We start from the raw sequence: 19313 nt of genomic DNA on the forward strand, positions 1-19313 counted from the left end.
GATGTTTTTCCTGCACTCTTTCCTTCCCCTCCAAATCAGGCCATCAGAAGGGCATTGGTGATCTCTCTATCTCCAGCTCTATGGATGGCTAATGCAGCAGATCCCAGCACACCTCGAGGCAGCTGCAATCTCCAAGGCTTGTGCTCCCCTTGCTAACACACTGCGGCGGTGCTGCTCAGAACCGCAGGTGTTCCACTTTAAAAATAAAGCCTGTGGTTTTCAGCCAAGACTCTTCAGAAACATAACTGGTGACTTCTGAGATTTAATAGGTTTGACAAATTGAAGGAATCCTCAGAAAATATTAAATTGCTGCCTTTTGCTCTGAGGCCAGTCAAATTGATGCACAATCTAATACCTAAACCAAACTCACGATCAATAAATGTCCTAATCTAGACTAAACACGACATTAAATTTTACCCCAGCTCATTTAATTTCCAATTCCGCTTTCAGTGTAAAGCTGATGGAAAAGAGCTCTAGAAATCCTTTGCTGGATCAGCTCCTATTTCTGGCTGTGTGTTTCACACCAAACCCAGCCCCAAGTTCCCAGTTTAGCTACTGGTCTCACTTCATCAGCGAGCTGGTCGGCACGCCGCTGCATTTCTTCCAACTCATTGCGCATATCCGCGTCTTCCGCCATTTTAGCTGTGGGGGTGCTTGGGGACGCTGCAGATCAGGATTTGCACTCAGCTGCTCTGTGAGCCTGGAAGACAGCAAAAAGGAAACAGTGCAGTTAGGAGCCGTGCTTAAATGTCAGCCCCACAAAAGGGTTTTTATTACATCAGTGTCCTCAACCAAACTCTCATTCTGGATAGTAATTCCTGCATAGTTGAGAGCAAATCCTTTCTTTTTTCTTAACTTTTCAAGTGCAATTCATACAGAAGCTGGACACACAGGAGATGTTATTTGCTGCCAGAAACAGTCTTGAAACACATTCATTCTTCTCTAGAATTAAAAAGCTTAATGGGAAGGAGGTCAAGGTCAAGCCTATGCCACTCATGTCCTGTGTTTCAGCTGCATTGCTTGGAGGGCTGGATGCTCAGCTAACACATTTGCAATTAAATTATAGACCATGAAGCTTTGCAGATTTTCACTGGTTAATAACTTGTCTACCATACTATAGTTCAGACTATGAAATGGTATTTGCAGCTGGACTGGGAGAAGTCTACCTGGGGGAATCCTTCATTTTGGGGGAAGTGAGGGAAGGACATTACTGTTATTTTTAACTTCTCCGCAAAGTGGGTCAGATTCTGATCTTCGTTATCCCTCTTGATGCAGAAGGACACCCCTGAGCTGGTCCTAACCAGAGGTCAGGATGCAGCCCATTAATCCTTGTTTTGGTAGGGTTTCTTTTTTGTTACAAATTCAAGCTATCTCTGATTACTGAGCATGACTTGATTAAGAAAGGCGGGCCCTCCTACCATCTGTCAGGTCTTTATAACAACAACACCGGCTTATTTCTTTGCTTGATTCAAGTATGGCACATTGCAAATTACTGCTCACTGACTGTTAGATTTGTTCACTGCAGGAAAACCTAATTGCAGGTGCAGAGGAGGTGGGGAAGTTGAGGGGGACTGCAAGTAAACAGCCATAAAGCAGATGCCATCGTGCTCAATTACAGAAAGAGGACAAAAGCATCCTCTTTCAGCAAAGCTGCTCTAAAGAAGGCAGGATCCCGGGGGCTGTTTTCTGTCCTGTCTTTGCGATATGTGCAGCCTTTATGAAACAAGATAAGTCAGGGCAGAGCTTGGCTCTAAAATTTTAGCAATAACAACTCTGTTTAAATGGAAGTTACTATATATCAGAGATGAAAGCATTCCTCTCTTTGATGGTGCTCTCCATCAGGACATCAGGAGTATGAGCTGAGCAGGTACAGCTGGGTGGCAGCAGTATTTCCTGGATCATACCCTGTTTGCTTAGAAAGGTGTAAGGAAAGCAGATAGCTCCTTGCATTTCCTCTGCAGCTTCAACAACAGATTTGCTGCTTTTCTTATCTAAGAGGGAATATGTGACCTTCATGCCTTCACATTAGCCGTGCCCTCTCTCATGGTTGCTTTTCCTCTTTGAAGCTACAGCAGGAAGAAATCCATCTCGAGGAGTCAGCCCTGCAGCTACTGGCACGACATTCTACTTTCATCACTGAGCACATTGCCACATCCTTGTCAGAGGGAGGCTGACATTTTGTGATGGGTCACACCATGTACAGGAGCCCAAATGTCTGCTGGAGAAGGAGGCCACCTGCTCCCGCCAGCTGTGTGGTCACAGCAGTGTGAAGGACCAAGCTTAGGCAACTCATCTGCAGCCCTGGCTGATGCCAAGGCAGAGCTTAATTTCGTGGCTAATACTCCGGCTGATATCGGACACTTCAAGGATGCTCACAAACAGCAGGAAATGAGCTTTACAAGTAAATGGTGCACTTGGATATTTAGAAGGAAAAGATAAACCGGAAACTGCTCTCTTCTGGAAGGGCATGTGAAAGTGTGGGGATACTCTCAAGGCCACCCCAGCCTTCCCACCCTGCTGCTGTGCTGGTGGCACCCTTTGTGGCACACAGCTCCAGGAAGACACTGCTCCTGGCCAGCAAACAGAGCATTCTCAGGTGGGATAAAAAGAAGCTATTTCAGTAAAGAACCATGCTCCAAACTCCTGTCCCACTTGGCACAGGCAGGCTCTAGCACTGGTCACTGCTTCACAAATTGTGGGGTTTTTTTTTCCCAGATTGAGGCATAACCCAGACCTGAAATATTTTTGGCATAGCCTCTGTACCAGAACACCAAGATTAAGTCTGTGGACCTAGTTTTCAAGCATCTAGTTACAATATTCTCCTCTGCCTGTACACCTCACTACACTTGTGCTGGCAGAATAGTAGCACCAAGCTTTAGCAAAAATCAGGACAATTTGTTTAGGGCTTTGGGACTGATCTAATTGGTAAATAGATGTAGATGCTGAGGGGCAGGAAAGTGGTTCTGTGCTGTGTCTGTTGGTATCATCTCACTAGCTGTAAAGTGGGAGGTGATGCATCAGTGAGAGGGCGGGATGCTAACAGGGAATTTTGGTTCATTTTTCTAAGCATATCCAGTGTGAGCTGAATAATTACAGACCTGTAAGTGAGTGGGGGTAACATGAGGGCTTCTATTGACAACAGCAATTTATTTATTTATTGACTGTTGGTCAGTCTCTGCAGATAAATAAAACTTCACAGAAAATTCCATTCTCAGGTAGATTCCAGCCTGACTTTTGGTGTTTTCCTTACAATTTTTTTGATCATGATCCAGTGCTGGTGATGAGTGGTGCAAAAATAAAAAAGAAATAACGTGGAGAGATTTTCACAGAAGCACAGAATGGTTTGGGTTGGAAGGTTCCTTAAAGATCATTTCATTCTAACCCCCTGCCATGGACAGGGACACCTTTCACTAGACCAGATTGGTCAGAGTTCCATCCAACCAGACCTTGAACACTTCCAGGGATGGGGCATCCACAGCTTCTCTGGACAACCTGTTCCAGTGACTCACCATCCTCATAGTCAAGAATTTCTTCCTAACACTTAATCTAAACCTACTGCCTATCAGTTTGAAGCCATTGTCCCTTGTCCCATCACTCCATGCTCTTGTGAGGTTTTTTTTAGTTACCCTTCTTGGTTTGTTAGAACCACCAGTTGGCATCTTAGTGACAGACGCATCTTATTTTGCATCAAGCTAAAAAAAGTGTCAGAGCTTGTAACCAGAGAGATGTTGTGCAGCAAGTGATCGAACTTGACAGGTTTATTGAGATTGTTTGGTATTTGTAAAGCACTTAGAATGGATTGAGAAATAGCAAAAAGCATTCTTCCAGACAAGTCATTTTACATCAAGTTTTAGTCATAAGCAGAAGTACCCTGCAGCGGTGCTGATTCAACTTTATTTAATAGAAAACGGTGCCCAAGAATCAACAAAGGTTACTGATTTGCACACAGTGTGATAAACTACATATATTTTGTAGATGGCAGGGAATGAGTTTAATTTTTTTTCAGATTTTGCAATTTATAATGTATAATAGGACAGATTAGAGATAGGATTTTCCTTGAAAAGTCCTCTTTAGGCTGAAATGCCATTCCAGTGTCATGGATTTCTAACAACAAACCCTATTATCAATAAGAATCCTGTAGAGAAAGAATTACATTTTAAAGGGAATTATTGCTTTTAATGTACAAATTAAAAGTTCCCCCTCTATGGTTCTTAGGAATGCCTATAAAAAGCTTTTATTTAAAATTCCTGATGTTTTAAAACATTGAAAATTAATGACTACAGGAATGGTCAAGTTAAACCATAATGAATTTGCTCTTATTGATACTAGACAGACTTTCAAAAGCATAAGGTCTGGCTCAGGCCCACGGAAACCTGCTCTTGTTTAAGTAGAACAGAAAAAGGCCTAAGATAGTAGTGAGGACTTGGGGTAATAAATTCCTTGTATAATTTACATTTTTGGTACTAGTTGATATTTTGCATTCTGTTCTCATTCAAGTTAATTTGAACCAAGATTCAAAATCCTACAACTGCCTTAGGAACCTCTAATATAACTGGAATAAACTCTCCAAAGTGTACTCTGTACTTTTAATTTAAACTACATTTTATTTTATCTACAGTCCCTGAAGAGATGACAGACCAGAAAACCAAAGTGGGGATGTAATATGTTAAGCTCTTTTGATCTAAAACTTTGATTTAAAAAAAAAAAAGGGTTTGCTACAGAAGTTACAGACCCTACATTCACTCAATTTGTGTTTATACTTTCAGTAATTTCTTGTACAAATCAGCTTCAAAATTTCAAGAGGACCTTGGTTTTTCCAAATCCTCTGGGTTCACACACAAACATCCACGGTGCTCTTTGAAAAGGAGAAAAAAGCCCAAACATCGCTACAAAATACTGTGTACAGCATGTTCCAGGCTGTGCTCTGTGTCCCCTCCACAATGCAAGTAACTCCAGGCACTTGGGTCATTTACACCAAATTCCCTGCAGACAGTCTCGTACCTTGTGCCAGTGCTCGTACAGAAGCACAACAGACTGAACGTGAGAGAGAAACACAAAGTGAGACTGGCTAATGGAAAGGCATTGCCTTTCCTATTAAACTTTGAAGTCTGCATCTGCTATTTCAGTAGTGCCAAGATGCAGTAAGGAATCCTTTAGCAAGAACATTATATAATCCATATGGAGTAATTCTGAAGGCTCAGAGAGATCTACGTCTATCCCCAGAGGAAGAGAGATACAGTGAGTGACCTTTGAAAGCAAATATTTGCTTCGCAGTGATATAAACACTTCAATGCAATAAATACAGGAAAATGAAAATGCTGCAATTTACTGGGGTGAAGGCAACACAGCAATAAAATGTTCTTTTTTAAGCACTCTCCCTGTTATTAAAGCTACTCTTCCCATGAATATTTGTAGCCAGAAGATGACTGCATTGGTGTATTTTACTAAAAAAGTCAGAGCTGGTTCAATTGCACTCTTTGTGCCTCTTTCTTGTAGGATTGAAAGCATTACTGTGGTGGTGAGGTGTTTGTAGAGCCACAAAAAACCTGAGGAGAGACTTTGAATCAAGTGTCTCAGGATGGATGTTGGGCCATTTAAAGGTGGAATTTGGGTTGCTGCTATAGTCTGGCTGTTGGTAGAAGAAGAAACACTGTCAAAGAGGGAGATGAAGTCCAGCTACAGATGAAGGGGGTCATCCTTTCTCCCCAGAGTTGCCCCTCATTTGGTTTCCCAGGTGCCATCCGAGGGGTGTTCAGCCACTATGGAATCAGGCATGAGGCAGCTCTAGGGCTATGTAGGATCTTCCTGTCACAGGACACATCCTTTATCCTGCTGGACCTCCTCAACAGCTACCACTTCCCTGTGGGGATCTCTCTACAGCTCACCTGTCCAGCACATTGGCCATGTCTTTTACCACCTTCACAAGCCTTCCCTACAGGGGCTTCTGGCAGCTGGATCACAGGAAATGCACTGGCATTAACCCCAAAGCCCAATTTAGACCAGGAACTGCCTGATAAAACCAGCAGGGAATGAAATGACATGAAAAGTGTGAACCTGCTGGAAAAGGATGCTTAGAAACCATTACCTGTGTGTGTTACTGACACCAGCATGTTCCCCCTGAAGCTGTGTTGAGGATGAAGTGTTGGAAGGCAGATCCCAATGGAAAGCCAGGAAAGTCATGTGTGCGCTGCCCACAGTCGGTGTGACAGGCAACAGCTGGTGAGAAATTGATGGGAGCTGGGAACACAGTTTTTTTATAGATTGTGGGCTCTCAGCAACAGCCCTCACAAGCTCCAACTTTTCCGACTTGTGTCATCTCCATCTTCTTTGACACAGAGCTTACCACAATTAATACTGTCTAGAACTAAACATGCCCTGTTTTCACTCTTACTGTATTTAAACTGCTCTGAAAGCACTTGGAGAAGAAATCAAATAATTTTGTAATGAAAATTCCTATTTGAACATATTACACTGTTGCATAAAATGTAACAATGGAAAATTAGTTGGAATTGTAATTTAATTTCTAAATATATTTGAAATATATATTTGATGCTGTTCACATCAATTCTCCAGCACATCCTATTGCCTGGATCTAATTTATCCGCAAGATTTTCAGCAAAGTTCTCATTTCCAAAGAAACACCTTTTTTAACATTTGTGTTACAGATTAAGCCAAAAATCTGGAGCTGTGTTTCTGTAGGGTCTGTCAGCCTTAACCCAAGGCACAGACACCTCATCTCTCCCCTGCTGCTGTCCCAGTGCTTTGCTTTAAGCCTTTGCGCCCACTTCCACAGCCTAGGCTGACAGAGTATAGTGATAATAACCAATTTCAATCCGAATTCTTGCTTGATATTCAGTAAAGAGTAATGCCTACTGGTGAGGGCTTGTCAGGGAGTCACTTTGGACAAGACAGGCACTGAGATCTTGCAAATGAATTCAGGAGAGGCAGGCAATTCCTAGTTTGTTCCTGTCTTCCTGCATCACCTTAGGCAACTTATTTTACTCTCAGGGCTTGCTTGCCTTGCCTGAAGACAGATCTCTAGAGCTGTGTGAGATGCTGCAGGTGTTTGGTTTCCTGCTGCTGGCTCTATCCATCAGCACCGTGCAGGTGTCTTGGATACCCTCTGATGGGACTGCTTGTCCATGTTTAACAACTGAATCTGTTTCCCATCTACACAACACAGATAAAATCCTTCTCTTCCTTCCTATCTTGCCCTTGTTTTGTCCTACTTAAATTGCAGGTGTTTCAGGGCATGGACCAGCACCTTGCCTGGCGTCCAGGACACCTGGGACTTTGGGATGAGTGCTGGTGAGCATCCTGTCACATGGTCCCACTGCACCCCAATACAAGGCATGTCAGCGTTATCCTGTCAGCTGTCAGACAACATGGCTTCTCCTCCAACACACTCCTGCCCTGCTGCTTCACCAGGCTCCCACACCAAAAAAACATAAAAGCACAGACCAGCCATTTTGTAACAATGTCACCTCAGAGTAATAAAAACTTGACTTTCTATCGCTTTTACTGCAAGAAGAAAACAAACCTCTCAAAGTGTTATCTCTTTGCAGTCATTTTTACACCTATGTACCCACACATTTTTACATTTTTCCTTTTTTTTTTTTTTTTTCTTTCCCACAGAAACAGAAAAACATGCAAGGCAAAAATGTTTGTTCTGTTTATCTGGGAGAGCTACCAGGCAGAGAGGTGGAGGGTGAAGAAAGAAACCTTAGGGGGAGTGGGCACCACATCTGCTGGCAGCACAGAGTAGAGACCTGGACAGAACAGGTTGCTGTGAATCAAATTCCCTGTTATTGCAGCTCCCTGTCTCATGTAGCTTCATTTATAATTTAACAAGCTATGTCTTAAGAATCACTAAACTTATTGTGTTCCTCCTAGCTCTGAGTCCAGACCCTCACTTCTCCAATACCTGGAAAATATTTTACTTCTAGCCTGAATTGATTCCCAAAAAGGAAGCAGCAGCTTGTTCCTGTGCTGGCGCTGTCCTGTGGCTTAAATAGTTTCTCTTCTTTCCTTCTCTCTCCTTCTCTCTCTCTGAGGTACAGAAACAGGACTTGTAACCTTTCCCAGCATTTCTTATGATGTAAAAGATGAGATCTGTTAGTCCTTTCCTTGTAGGCAGACTGTTTGTCATCCTACCAGCTCTTGGTTATGCCAGTTCCATTTGAATTAGTTTTCTTTGGAAAAGGGTGGCTGGCATTTCACAGAGTATTTTAAATGAGGGGATGGGCTTTGCTCAAAGGGCTTAGTGCTTCCCCATCCTTCCAGGAGATACCTGCTCCAAAATATCCTACAACCTCACTTGCCATTCACATAGCTGGATCTTGATGGCTCAGAACAAGAAATCCAGGTATTAGAGAGAGGATTAAAGAAAACATCTTGACTTGTGACAAAGCTGTTTGCATTCTGAAGCCAGAATCTTGGAGAAAAACTAAAGGCATCTGCCTAGCTGGAGAATGAGATTTCTAACTATGTCATGATTTCCATACAGGTCTCCAAAATATTCACTAGCCAACACTGCAGCAATGACAAGCAGTCAGCTTCTCTTCAATTTGATTCCAGCCTGGGTTTCTTTACACTGCTCCTAAGCCACTAAATCTGATTAATGGCCAATTTTAGAAGCTACTGGTGAAAGTCACGCCCCATTTCAAGTTGGAGGAAGTGTCACCACTGCCATAGTGGGGTCAGAATTTCAGGTGGAGCTACGAGCCAATGATGATGGTGCTGGGAGAGGCCAGCAGTGTGTGGAGGGGCAGGTGTGAATGTGGAAACACCAAATAGAAGTGCTTGGCATCTTAAATAATTTTCTGCCAGATTTTTCTGGGGCTCTGCCTTGCTCCCTTCTGCTTCTCTGAGATGGAATAGAAATATAAAATGGGAGTATTGCAAAACATTTATTGAGGGCTTCAAGACACAGCAAGGAATAAGAAAACGGCATGGCTAATTTTTCTGGGGCATTCCCACCAGGCTCCACAAGGCCTGCTGTAAGGCCTGTTCCTAGGTTTGTAGAAAGAAACTGTTCCCTCTGCACAGTCTTCTCAAGAGTGCCAGAGCTCCTGGTCCAGTCCCCACTCCATATACACATCCAGACCTCTTCCAGATCTCCTGGTTTAAGTTGATCATCACCCCTCAGCATTCCAAACTGTAATGATCCATGGGTGAAGAGTGTCCTTTTATGCCTTCACAAACCAAGAGGAGCAGCCCCAGTGGCAACAGAGAAAGAGAGTTGAGTTTCTGCAACAGAGCATTAAATGAGTAGTTGTTCAAAAGACCTCCTTGTTCCACATTGCCTCAACCTTTCCTACGTCTTCTCCGCCTCTGCAAAGTCAGTGCAAAACGTCAGAAGAGTTCCACACTCTTGTATTACACACAGATCAAATCAATGGCAGCAAATGCAAACCAGTAGAGATCATCCTCAAATTTCTTATAATGATCCAAGAAGGCAGCCTGACAACTGAAGAAAGACATTTTTAGACTACATGCATGATGAAAAGGAAACCCGCAAATTGAAGAAGGATTTTTTTTTAGGCTAAATGGATGATAGAAAGGAAACTCTCAAACTGGAAAAAAAAAAAATTTAGGCTAAATGGATGATGAAAAGGAAACCCACAAACTGCAAAAAGGTATTTTTAGGCTAAATGGATGATAGAAAGGAAACCCACGAGTATTACAGTAAGAAAAGGGAGCACATTTGCATTGGCCTGTCACAAAGCAGAGCTAATTTCTGCCGCAGTTTATGGAATTCTGCAAGTCAGGAGGAAATTTTGTAACTTCATTTAATTTGAAAGTGATTTTTTAAAAAAGTTAATTGAACATAACAATGAATAACTTCACAGTTGGAACAGACGTGAGGTTCTTTATTTGTATGTTAAAAATGGGTGCTATCCCATCTTTACTAGTTCTGATACTTCTAGGACTGGATGAAACAAGCTGAGAGTTTCAGTAGCACATTTAGCTTAAGTAGCACAAGCTTAGTGTGGAATGGCTGCTGATTTTGATAGAAGGGAAAAAATATGGAAAAGCATTTTGTGGTGAAAGAACAATAACTGCATATTTTAATGTAAAAGATTGGCAGTGACAAAGTTAACCCCGTCAGCATCAATGTTGTCAAAACTTTGATTTCAAAGTGATAGACAGGAATGAGGTGTTCCCCTGATGGTTTGTTTGTTACAGGCTGTCAGCACACTCAGCTGACATTTCACTTCTTTCTGCATGGTTTGCATTTGCAAGATTTCTCTGCAGCCCAGGACTCACACCTACCCCTAACCCTGAGCTGTGTAACACCAGTAAGGACCTTCAACAGAAATTTAAAAAAATCAATTAATGCTAAATATAAACATTTTAATAGGCGAGTAAAACACACTGTGATCGTGAGGGCATCAGGAATGTAAATAGATAACATTTCCCCTCTTGACGTGTATTTGCGGTAAACAAAGCTATTCATTCTGTTTATAATACTCATCCTTTCCTTTCATTTCTGCCTGGTGGTAAAAGCATTTCAAGCAGTGGGCTGATATATTTTTAGCAGAAATCTTCTTTAACTAAGTCGTCAGAGTCAAATCAGCAGCTGACAAAATATAAGCATTATGAAACTGGGCTGATGATGTTATTTGTAGAATTGGATTTTTAACTGAAGGACGATTTTTTTCAGCTATGAGGGACAGCAAAAAGAGATATTTAAGAAATTAATATTTAAGATCATTGTCTTTGGGATTCTTGGTTATCACTGATTATTCATGTTCTGTCTACCCAGCCTTCTGTTTGTTATATCATACAGCATCTGAAGCAGGTAGCAAGAGGGAAGGGAACTTCCCAGTTTGGGCTTTTTGTCCTTGTGCATGCAGCCATCTGTGCTGAGGGTGCTGTCATGTCAAGATGCAACACCATCACTAAAATAGCAAAGGCACAAGAGGTTGCAAGCCTGAGTCAAAGCCCATCACCTTGAGGAACTGCTATCCAAAATGAGTCTTCCTTCACCTCCTCACTATGGCCAGTGGGTTTTCTCTGGGGCAAAGGAGCTTTAAAAATGAACAAGCAAAACAAAAAGAAAAGGGTTGACCTTTCTGAGGGTTCTCTGAGTATCCCCCAAGGATGTCTCCTGTCTTGCCATGGTTTTGGCTCAGGGCTCACTTTCTGCCACTTCCTACCCCTGGCTCCTCTTTCCTCTACTTTGTGTCATGGTCTCTGCTAGGAACTTAAACTGTGGAAGTAGGATTTAAAGCTGAAGAAGAGTTCATGAACTTTGAAAAGCTTACCTCCTTTCAAGAAAAAAAGAAATAGCTACAGCCATGTTATAAAAAGAAGGGACCTTAGTTTTTAACTCCCCTCCTTCTCTGTTTATACACAGGTGACACACAGATAGACGTGTGAGTACATAAAATGCAGCAGGCACAGTTTAAGGACACAGCAGAGTATCTTTTTTAAAGGCAGTTTATGTAACAAAAAGGGCTGGGAGCCCAATTTTAAACCACTAAACATTTTACAAGTTTAAATTTTATTATTTCAAGGCTTTTTTACAGAGTCACAATAACAAAAAATCCTGCTGTTAAACAGCTCATCTCCCTGAAGGGAAGCTGTACCCTTGACCAGTCCAGACCTATTCCCAAAACCCTGCAGTGCTGAAAATGCTGTTCAGAGGAGGGAAAAGGTCTGTGCTTCCTTCACTGGGCATGACTGGAGGATTAAATGGGAAGATCCTTGGGTCATATCCACCATTGTCTACTGGTGAATACTTGTATCAAAACCAATAACTTGGGAACTACCATGTGAGGTGGATACAGCGAATGCTTACAGCGCCCTTAGAGTTGTACAAGTCAAATATTGAAAGCATCTGACATTTGTAGGCTAAGTAACAAACTATATTAGCCACAGGAATGCATAATAGCAGCCCACGGATATGGAAAACTTATTCACTTATTTTCAAAGGCCCCTGCTGCTTTCTGATTCACACCTACAACTAATTCCTGGCTGCTACTCATTTTCCAGGAATCAGTAATACAAATTCGAAGAAGGCTGATTTAGAAACCTCTCTTTCTTCAGAAGTCCATTTCAGCCTTTACAGGCTGATGAGAAAAACCCCAGCACACTCCTCCAGTGAAGATTACCCAGACTTGCAGGCAAGGATTTAGCTGTACTAATACAAGAGCACAACTTCTAGTCTTTTTTTTTTCCTCCTTTCTTTTTTTATTGACCAATCAATTCAACAACAGGCTTGATAGTGCCTCAAGGGCATCGCTTTCCACGATCATGCTGCCACGTGATCAGCAGATTAACAGAGAGGCTGCAAAATCCTTTCCGCTCAAACTGTTTTAACAGAGGATCAAAATCTTTCTCTCTGCATGGGGATTTTTATTTAGCTAGTTCTTTTTATTGAGTTTGCACATGTTTGTGAAGGAATTAAGGCCTGCAAGGGCATGCAAGATGGTCTGGTTTGGCTTTCAATTTGTGCTTGGGAGTAGAAAGTTTTCCAGCTCCTTGTGGGAATGTTGTTCCTTCCCCAGGTCCTACAATTGCATTATTATTGGTTGAATCTCATCAACCCACTGGGCCTGAAAGGACAGAATTTAAAACACTTCAAAAGAGCTGCCCCTTTTCCCTCCTGCAGTTCTTGTTCTCACTAAAGAGGATGGATATATTGAAACAGGTTGTGTGATACAATCTGCAGGGGAAAGGTTTGGGAAATTCAGGAGCTGGGTAAGTCCCGTGGGGTCACATGAGATTTATAGAGCTCTGCTGAACAGTAAAACAAGAGATTAAATTTGATCATGTAAATAAAATAAGCAACAATTAACTGTTTCTTGGCTACAGCAGTCTGGCTCCCGGGAAGCAACTGTTTGCAATATAGAGGTGCATGGGGGCTTCTGCTGAAATCCTTAATATTCAATGCCCAGATCTCTGAGCTGTGAAGGTACAACTACTGCTGGTGGCAAGAGGGTGCATTCAGTGCTGTAGAAATGAAGAAAACAGCACACAAAATACCCTGAAACTGAGCAGAAAGCCAGGCTGCCTTATATCCATCTAAGACATAAAAACACTCCTGGAGCTGCAGAGATTGAGGATCAAATGTGAAGGTTCACACATAACATGGCTGAGAGGTTTCTTTGGCTCTAGCACATGTTGAAACAAAACCAACCCCCTCACTCGGCTGCTGGATGGTGAACCACAGCAGTGAGCTGGGACAAGAGCAATTCACATACTAACAGCAGAAACAGCAAGAATAAACTCAGCAAAAAAAAAATAATAGCTGACATTTGACAGCAATCACAGTCTGGTCACAAACAAGTGACAGAATTCAGCAAATAGAGGATTTTCCCAGAACTGTGCCTGGATATTCCCACAGTTCTGCTGTCAATATCCTACAGCTCCAGATTTCAAGCAGAGTATGCGCACACAGCTGAGGGCAGAGGGATTTTGCCTCACTGCCTGGCAATGAAAGCTCCAATTCTAGTTTCATTTAAATCCCTAAAGCTTTTTCTGCCTTTGCAGAACCCACATGAGGTGACTTTGGGTCTTTAAGACCGGAGGCTTTGTAAAAAGCCACGCCAAAAGGAAGGAATAAATTACTCCTTGCAGTGGATGAGTAGTGACAGCCAATCTGGTTCTTCTAAACATTCCAACAGAGCTTTGTGTGCATCAGAAAAACAGGGTTCACCTTCCAACCTCTCCACCTTCATAAGACTCCTATTTATTTAGGTGCATCTGTATTCATTCCCCTGAGCATAAATCCAGAGAGTTTCTGGATGTCAGCTGCTTTTCCAGTCCTCTGTAGGAGACCTCAGCTTGTCCCAAGGACAAGCAATCTTCTGCAGTGCTGCCTCCAGAGCATCACAGGGATGCCTCACCCAGGCTGGGAGCAAGAGGCAACACAGCTCCCAGAGCTGCAGTGTGACAAGGACCACAGCCCAGGGTGGCACTGAGCTGGTGCTGCACACTGAGCACACCTGGCCCTGCGCAGCCCGTGACATGGGGGAAATGCTGAACAGCTGACATCTTCCCAAAAGGCATGTTCAGCAGTGGTAGATGGCTTCCAGAGATGTCCCCAGAGGGGAGTTAGGGCTGGAATGTTGTGAAGCTTGTGAGATCAAGCACTGAAAATACTCTGCCCCACAAGGTGCTTTTACACTCCTAAGTGGCCAAACAGCCAGTGTTCAAGGTGAGGTGTCTCAAGCACATGGTGCATCCAAGGGCTTTGCTGCAGCTCTTCAGGGAACAGTAAATGTGTCTTTCCTCTATCACCCACCAGTAGAGATCCATCTTTTCAGGTTTGAGTAGAGGAGCTCCGGTCTTTCAGTATCAGCCAAAATCCCTTTATTTTTTCAGCTGGTTTTAGTTTTGGAAACCTTTCCCATCACTTCTACCCCTCCTGCAAATGTATGAGGATTTTTACAAATTGAAACATTCTGAAGACAAGAACAATACTTGCTAATGAAGTAATTTGTTAGTAAAATAAGATCCAATCAAGAATATTGACATGCTTTACTATGTATTTATAAATACTACTCCTGTAAGTAAAGACAGCAGGATGGAGCATGAACTTCATTTGAATGTAATCCAATTTAAATCTAAAGCAATCATTGTTTGCTTGTGTATTTTATGTAATTTAAATTCCTGAAGAACCCATGGTTCTTCATTCTTGACCTAAGAATAATGTGGTAACAATTCTGTGTCTAAAACAGAATTTGTTTTCTATAAGCAACATTGCCCATTTCAGATATTTCAACTGCTTTTACCATATTGACAATATTTTTTCAGTAAGTGAATAAACAGAAGGAGATGATGCCTTCCTTCCTGAAGCCCCAGTGGCACGTACAGCAGAAAATCCATGTGGTGTAAGAGATCTTGGAGTGCAGCTGCTGTCTTCACACTTCACCCAAGGGTAGATTGAAGGCCACAGATTTAAATGAAGTTACCCTTGTAAGCTTTGAAAATTCATCTAAGGAGCAGGTCTTGAGGACATACAGCCTGGACCCATCTGGTAGACTAAAAGCTCCCTGTTCAAGCAAATAAATAAAACACCCATTGTTGAGGGAAAAGGGGAACATTTATGTCACTTACATCAGTTAGTGGCTTAAGAAAGCTTTGTAACTACTCCAGCTCTTGTAAGCTCGGAGCCCTGTGACTGACAGCCAAACTGCTGTCCAAAAACTTCCCAGGCTTAGCCCAGATGCAAAGTGCAATGGGCAAAGTCAGGAAGCACATCTGTGGCCACAGCCCTGGGGCTCGCTGCTCTCCGCACTCGTGCTGAAACACCAGTGCTGTAGTGAAAGGGCTGTGCTTCCAGGTGACCTTGAGCTGAAGAGAACAGGGGCAAGAGATTTATTTAAGGAGCCCGTGGGGTGGCATGATCTATTTTTAAACAAAAAGAATCCATTTTGTGGGTTTATTACACTTTGGGTCTGGGTGGCTGCCAGAGAGAAAGAAGCACTCCCCTCTTCAGAGTGATGCTGTGAACCCTCATGTTTTCTGCAGCACCTTCCTGTCCTCACTGTGTTCCTCTGCTCCAGCAGCAGTGGGATGCCTTTCCCCCTCTCCCACCACTCGTGACCAGACCCATAAATCCTCCTTTCCCAGAGCATCACCTCCTTGCAACATCCCCACTTCCTGCAAAGCAGAGGGCACTGCAGTCTCTGCAGTGAGCCGCTGCTGCGAGTGCTCCCTGCAAGGCTGCAGTGAAGATGCTGAGGAGGTGTGCTGGGTGTTACATTTTGGCAGGAGTGGAGCAGGGAAGGGGTGCTGCAGTGTCCATTCTGCTGTTTGATGCGCTGAAGCCTCTGCCTCGGGGATTTGCCATCAGCTGCTGCAGCGTGTGCGGTCTGCTGCAGCATCCAGCGCTGAGCCCTGCTGAGCCAGACCCTCGTGCAGCCCCTGGGGTGCTGGGTGAGGAGAGGGGTCAGCTTTGGCAGCCTCTGGAGGAGGGAGAAGTGCAGTTTTTGGTGAGGTTTTGTGCCCTGCCCCGCGTTTGTTCAAACACAGCGAAGGGAGACACAACAATAAAATGACAGATTATCTATTTCTGTCCCTTTCCCCTGCATTCCCCATTCTGCCCCATGAGGCTGCCTTGAATCCAGGTTAAGTAATTCAGGATAGCAGAGTCACAAAAAAGACTAATTAATTCCTCAGGTTTCATTAGACATTAAGGGTAATCACTGTCTGAAACTTCAGACAGGCCCTGGATGAACACGAACTGTCATCAGTGCCCAGTAGACAGCTGCCAGCAGTCTGGGAAGTAAATTTAGCTCCCATCTGAATTTCAGGAACCCCAAAATACAGATCTTGATTTAAAACTTTGTCCTGGCATATGGAAATAACTGTAGCTGTAGCTGAAATTAATTTTAGATTAATTTTGTATTTAAAGAAAAAAAAAACACCAGCCTGTGAGGGAGGGCTCTGAATTCCTCTTTTTCTTCACTGCTGAAAAGCAGTGAAGTGCCTTGGGCTGGGTGAACTAAACTAGTGCTGAGTTCATTGAGGAAAGGATATAAAATCTGTCTTTTCTGAGGACTTGGCCTAAGAGCCTGGAAAAGGCCACCCTCTTTAATGAACTATAAAAATCCTTCTTCCCATCAGGCAAAGGTGAGAAAGAAAATTCCTGCACAGTTTTTTTCAGGGGCATTAATCTCTCTCATACTGAAACAATAGAATCTTCCTTATGAACCCAGGGTAGCAAAGTTTAGCTCAGAAGGCTAATTTCAAAGTAGCTTATATTGATTAACTTGTCTGATTGCAGATATTTGTTCATAATGAAAAATCAATATTTATTCATATTTAATCATTCTTTGAAAGCAGAGCTTTCCCCTACTGGTCAACATCAAGTAGAAGAAATTTCTCTGCTACTGAAATATGGCACTCATCCCAAAATGAGTCCACTCAGTCCAGGCACCTGTTTCCATAATAACCTGTGCCTTCTTCTTCTGAGGAATGTGACAAATTTCAAATTTTTGGGAAACAATAGACCAACCCATGCATCCTGTTAGAAGTCAATGAATGTCAGGAGTGATCACTCACTGGGAAATTTTTCCCAGTAGTTTTATGTGTCTGAACCAGGTTAGTGAAACATTTCATAACATAGGGATCCTAGTTCTTTGGCAAGTCTTGCTGCTTCAACCTCCTCTGACTTGAAAAATGAACAAGAATTTTAAAATCTACCCCAAAGCTTAATGAGGCTATTTTATTTCCAGGACATTTCAATAGGCCTTAAGCTAAGCACTAATACAAGCTCACAAATAATACAGGCAGCACAAATGCAGAATTTTATGGCATAGATATGGAAAATGGAATAGAACTAACATATCTTCACCTCGTTGTGTCTCAGTGCAACAATAAAATTCATCTGAAAGCTCGTTCCTAGAATTAATAAACACGTTGAACTGCAGCGCTGGGAGCGTTAGGTCAGGAACAAATTAATGTCATTGAGGCAGTGAAGCCTGACTAGGTAAGGCATGTGCCACGTTTGTGCTGCTGAGAAGGCTCCTTCCTTCCACTGCTGATTAACTCTTGTCCATGGTTAGTGGAGGCAGAAATGGTGAGATGTGAAGATAGCCTGTCAGGACAGTCTGGCTTCTGAAATTGTTAATAGAGCTTTTACGGGTCCCTGCCCATAAAGTTACCAAATTCAAAAATCCAAAACCAGTGTTGTGTTGCTTATCCCCATTTAAGAAGAGAAATTATGAGTTGCTAGGTGCACTCTCCCCTTCCCTTGCCTTCTCACCACTGGGATTTGCCTGCTCCTCTGGACATGAAGGCCATAACCACTGAGGACAAGAAGGAGTCACACACTGAAGGTCTGTGGGCAAAGCACCAGAGGTTCATGGCATCAACAACTGCTCACAGAGACCCAGGAATGAGTGGACATCTGTCCTCTGCCCCTCAGTGAGCATCCACCCCCAGGGTAAGGGCAGCCTCTAAATATGACCAAATCAAAAGCTAGACAGGTGATCACAGAATATGAGCCTTCCATGTGTCCCCAGAGTCACCCCCCAGCAGGTGCCTTGGCAATCTTCCCAGGATAACAGGTAGCCCCAGGCCCTTGGTGGCCCCATCCAAGGCCACTAAGGAACACCAGCTCCTATCAGCTTGTTTTCTTTTAAGCCTCTCTGAAGCCCACAAGCAGAGAGGCACAGAATGTAGGCAAAGCCAGGAAAAGGAGAATTGTGTTCATCTTTTCCAGCTGTCCTGGTGAGCAGTTTTATACAGCCTGAGACTTGAGAAGGTGCCCATAGGGTACCACAAGGGATCCATCACATATGTATGCTGAGGTAAAAATACAGAATTCAGTAGGATACCAGTGTTAAAATACTATTTCTCCAGTCATTTGTTGATTTAAAAGAGATCCTTCTTTCTGACCCATGGCACAGCACCTGCTATTCCAAACAATATGAATTTCAAGGCCATTCATTTTGTTTAATGCTATTTCCACAAGAGACAGGAACCTGCATCACAGCTTCCATATTATCCCAGACTGATGCATATTATCCAGACATATTATCTGATGCAACATCTCCTGAAATGGCTGGGCCAAACTGCTCTTCATCTGCTCCATCTCATGCAAAAATGAGACATAAACATTTCCCACTTCCATTATATTTCTGTCGCCAAAGTTATAAGGCTGGGAAAGCTTTTTTAGCATCTTCAAAGCACAAACAAAAAAACTTTGTCCCCTTCTCTCCCCAGTTCTGATTGAATGTCAGTATTTCTTGGCTCTGAAGTCTATAATCAGTGTAAGTGTGTTAGGGGGTTTGGGACTAAACAATAGAACAAATGTCATCCATCAGCAGAGACTCTTTGGCAGGAGCTGAACGAGGCTCATGCCAGACAGAGAGACTGACACAAGTAAGCAAAGAAACAGTAAAAAGTTTCCTATTTCATTGGAAATGTGCAATATATTGATTTTATAGACTAATCAAATAACAATCAAAATGCTTACTAATATTAAAACTCTTCATTTCTTACGTAAATGGAACCTTTACAGAAAATGAAAAAAAAAGTCAAAGTATTTATTTCTAAAAATTACTGTCATCTTTTTCAAAGCTTTGACAGAAATGAGTCCATTTCTTTCCTCCAGCAAATCATAGTTCTGTTTTCGCTGCCTGGGGGTCTGACTACCTTGTCACACATTCTGCACACATACTTAGTCAGCCAGCTACTGAAACACAGGCAAGAGGTTATGTTACTTCTGGAGGGAAGGACTGTTCTCTCAGGAATTGGAATAGCTAGAAATGCATAAAATTCTAACCTAAAGTACTAAATTTCCCCCAATATTTTGCATTTTTAGTTTTCAGATTTTACCATATAATTGAAAT

General features: G+C 42.7%; 2 protein-coding genes across 31 annotated transcripts in view; one reads left to right on the forward strand and one right to left on the reverse strand.

Annotated features, from left to right (window-relative positions):
• The window catches only part of PAK5 (p21 (RAC1) activated kinase 5), a 315373-nt gene that overhangs the window by 54518 nt on the left and 241542 nt on the right, over window positions 1-19313 (forward strand). The window contains exon 2 of one of the 28 annotated variants that reach the window (XM_086872779.1): window positions 2067-2596. The exons of the other annotated variants lie outside the window; for them this stretch is intronic. The gene's annotated coding sequence lies outside the window, so the exon portion shown is untranslated. The remainder of the gene's footprint in view (window positions 1-2066; window positions 2597-19313) is intronic. 28 annotated transcript variants of the gene reach the window in all.
• SNAP25 (synaptosome associated protein 25) overlaps window positions 1-19313 on the reverse strand; it is a 61587-nt gene that overhangs the window by 28409 nt on the left and 13865 nt on the right. For all 3 annotated transcript variants that reach the window (XM_086873360.1, XM_086873374.1, XM_086873368.1), the window contains exon 2: window positions 566-700. In XM_086873360.1, coding sequence (XP_086729486.1) covers window positions 566-637 — 72 coding nt within the window. In that variant the 5' untranslated portion in view covers window positions 638-700. The remainder of the gene's footprint in view (window positions 1-565; window positions 701-19313) is intronic.

The sequence above is a fragment of the Cyanistes caeruleus genome, chromosome 2 (genome assembly GCF_971803275.1).
Source record: "Cyanistes caeruleus chromosome 2, bCyaCae1.hap1.1, whole genome shotgun sequence".
In the NCBI taxonomy this organism is placed as follows: Eukaryota; Metazoa; Chordata; class Aves; order Passeriformes; family Paridae; genus Cyanistes; species Cyanistes caeruleus.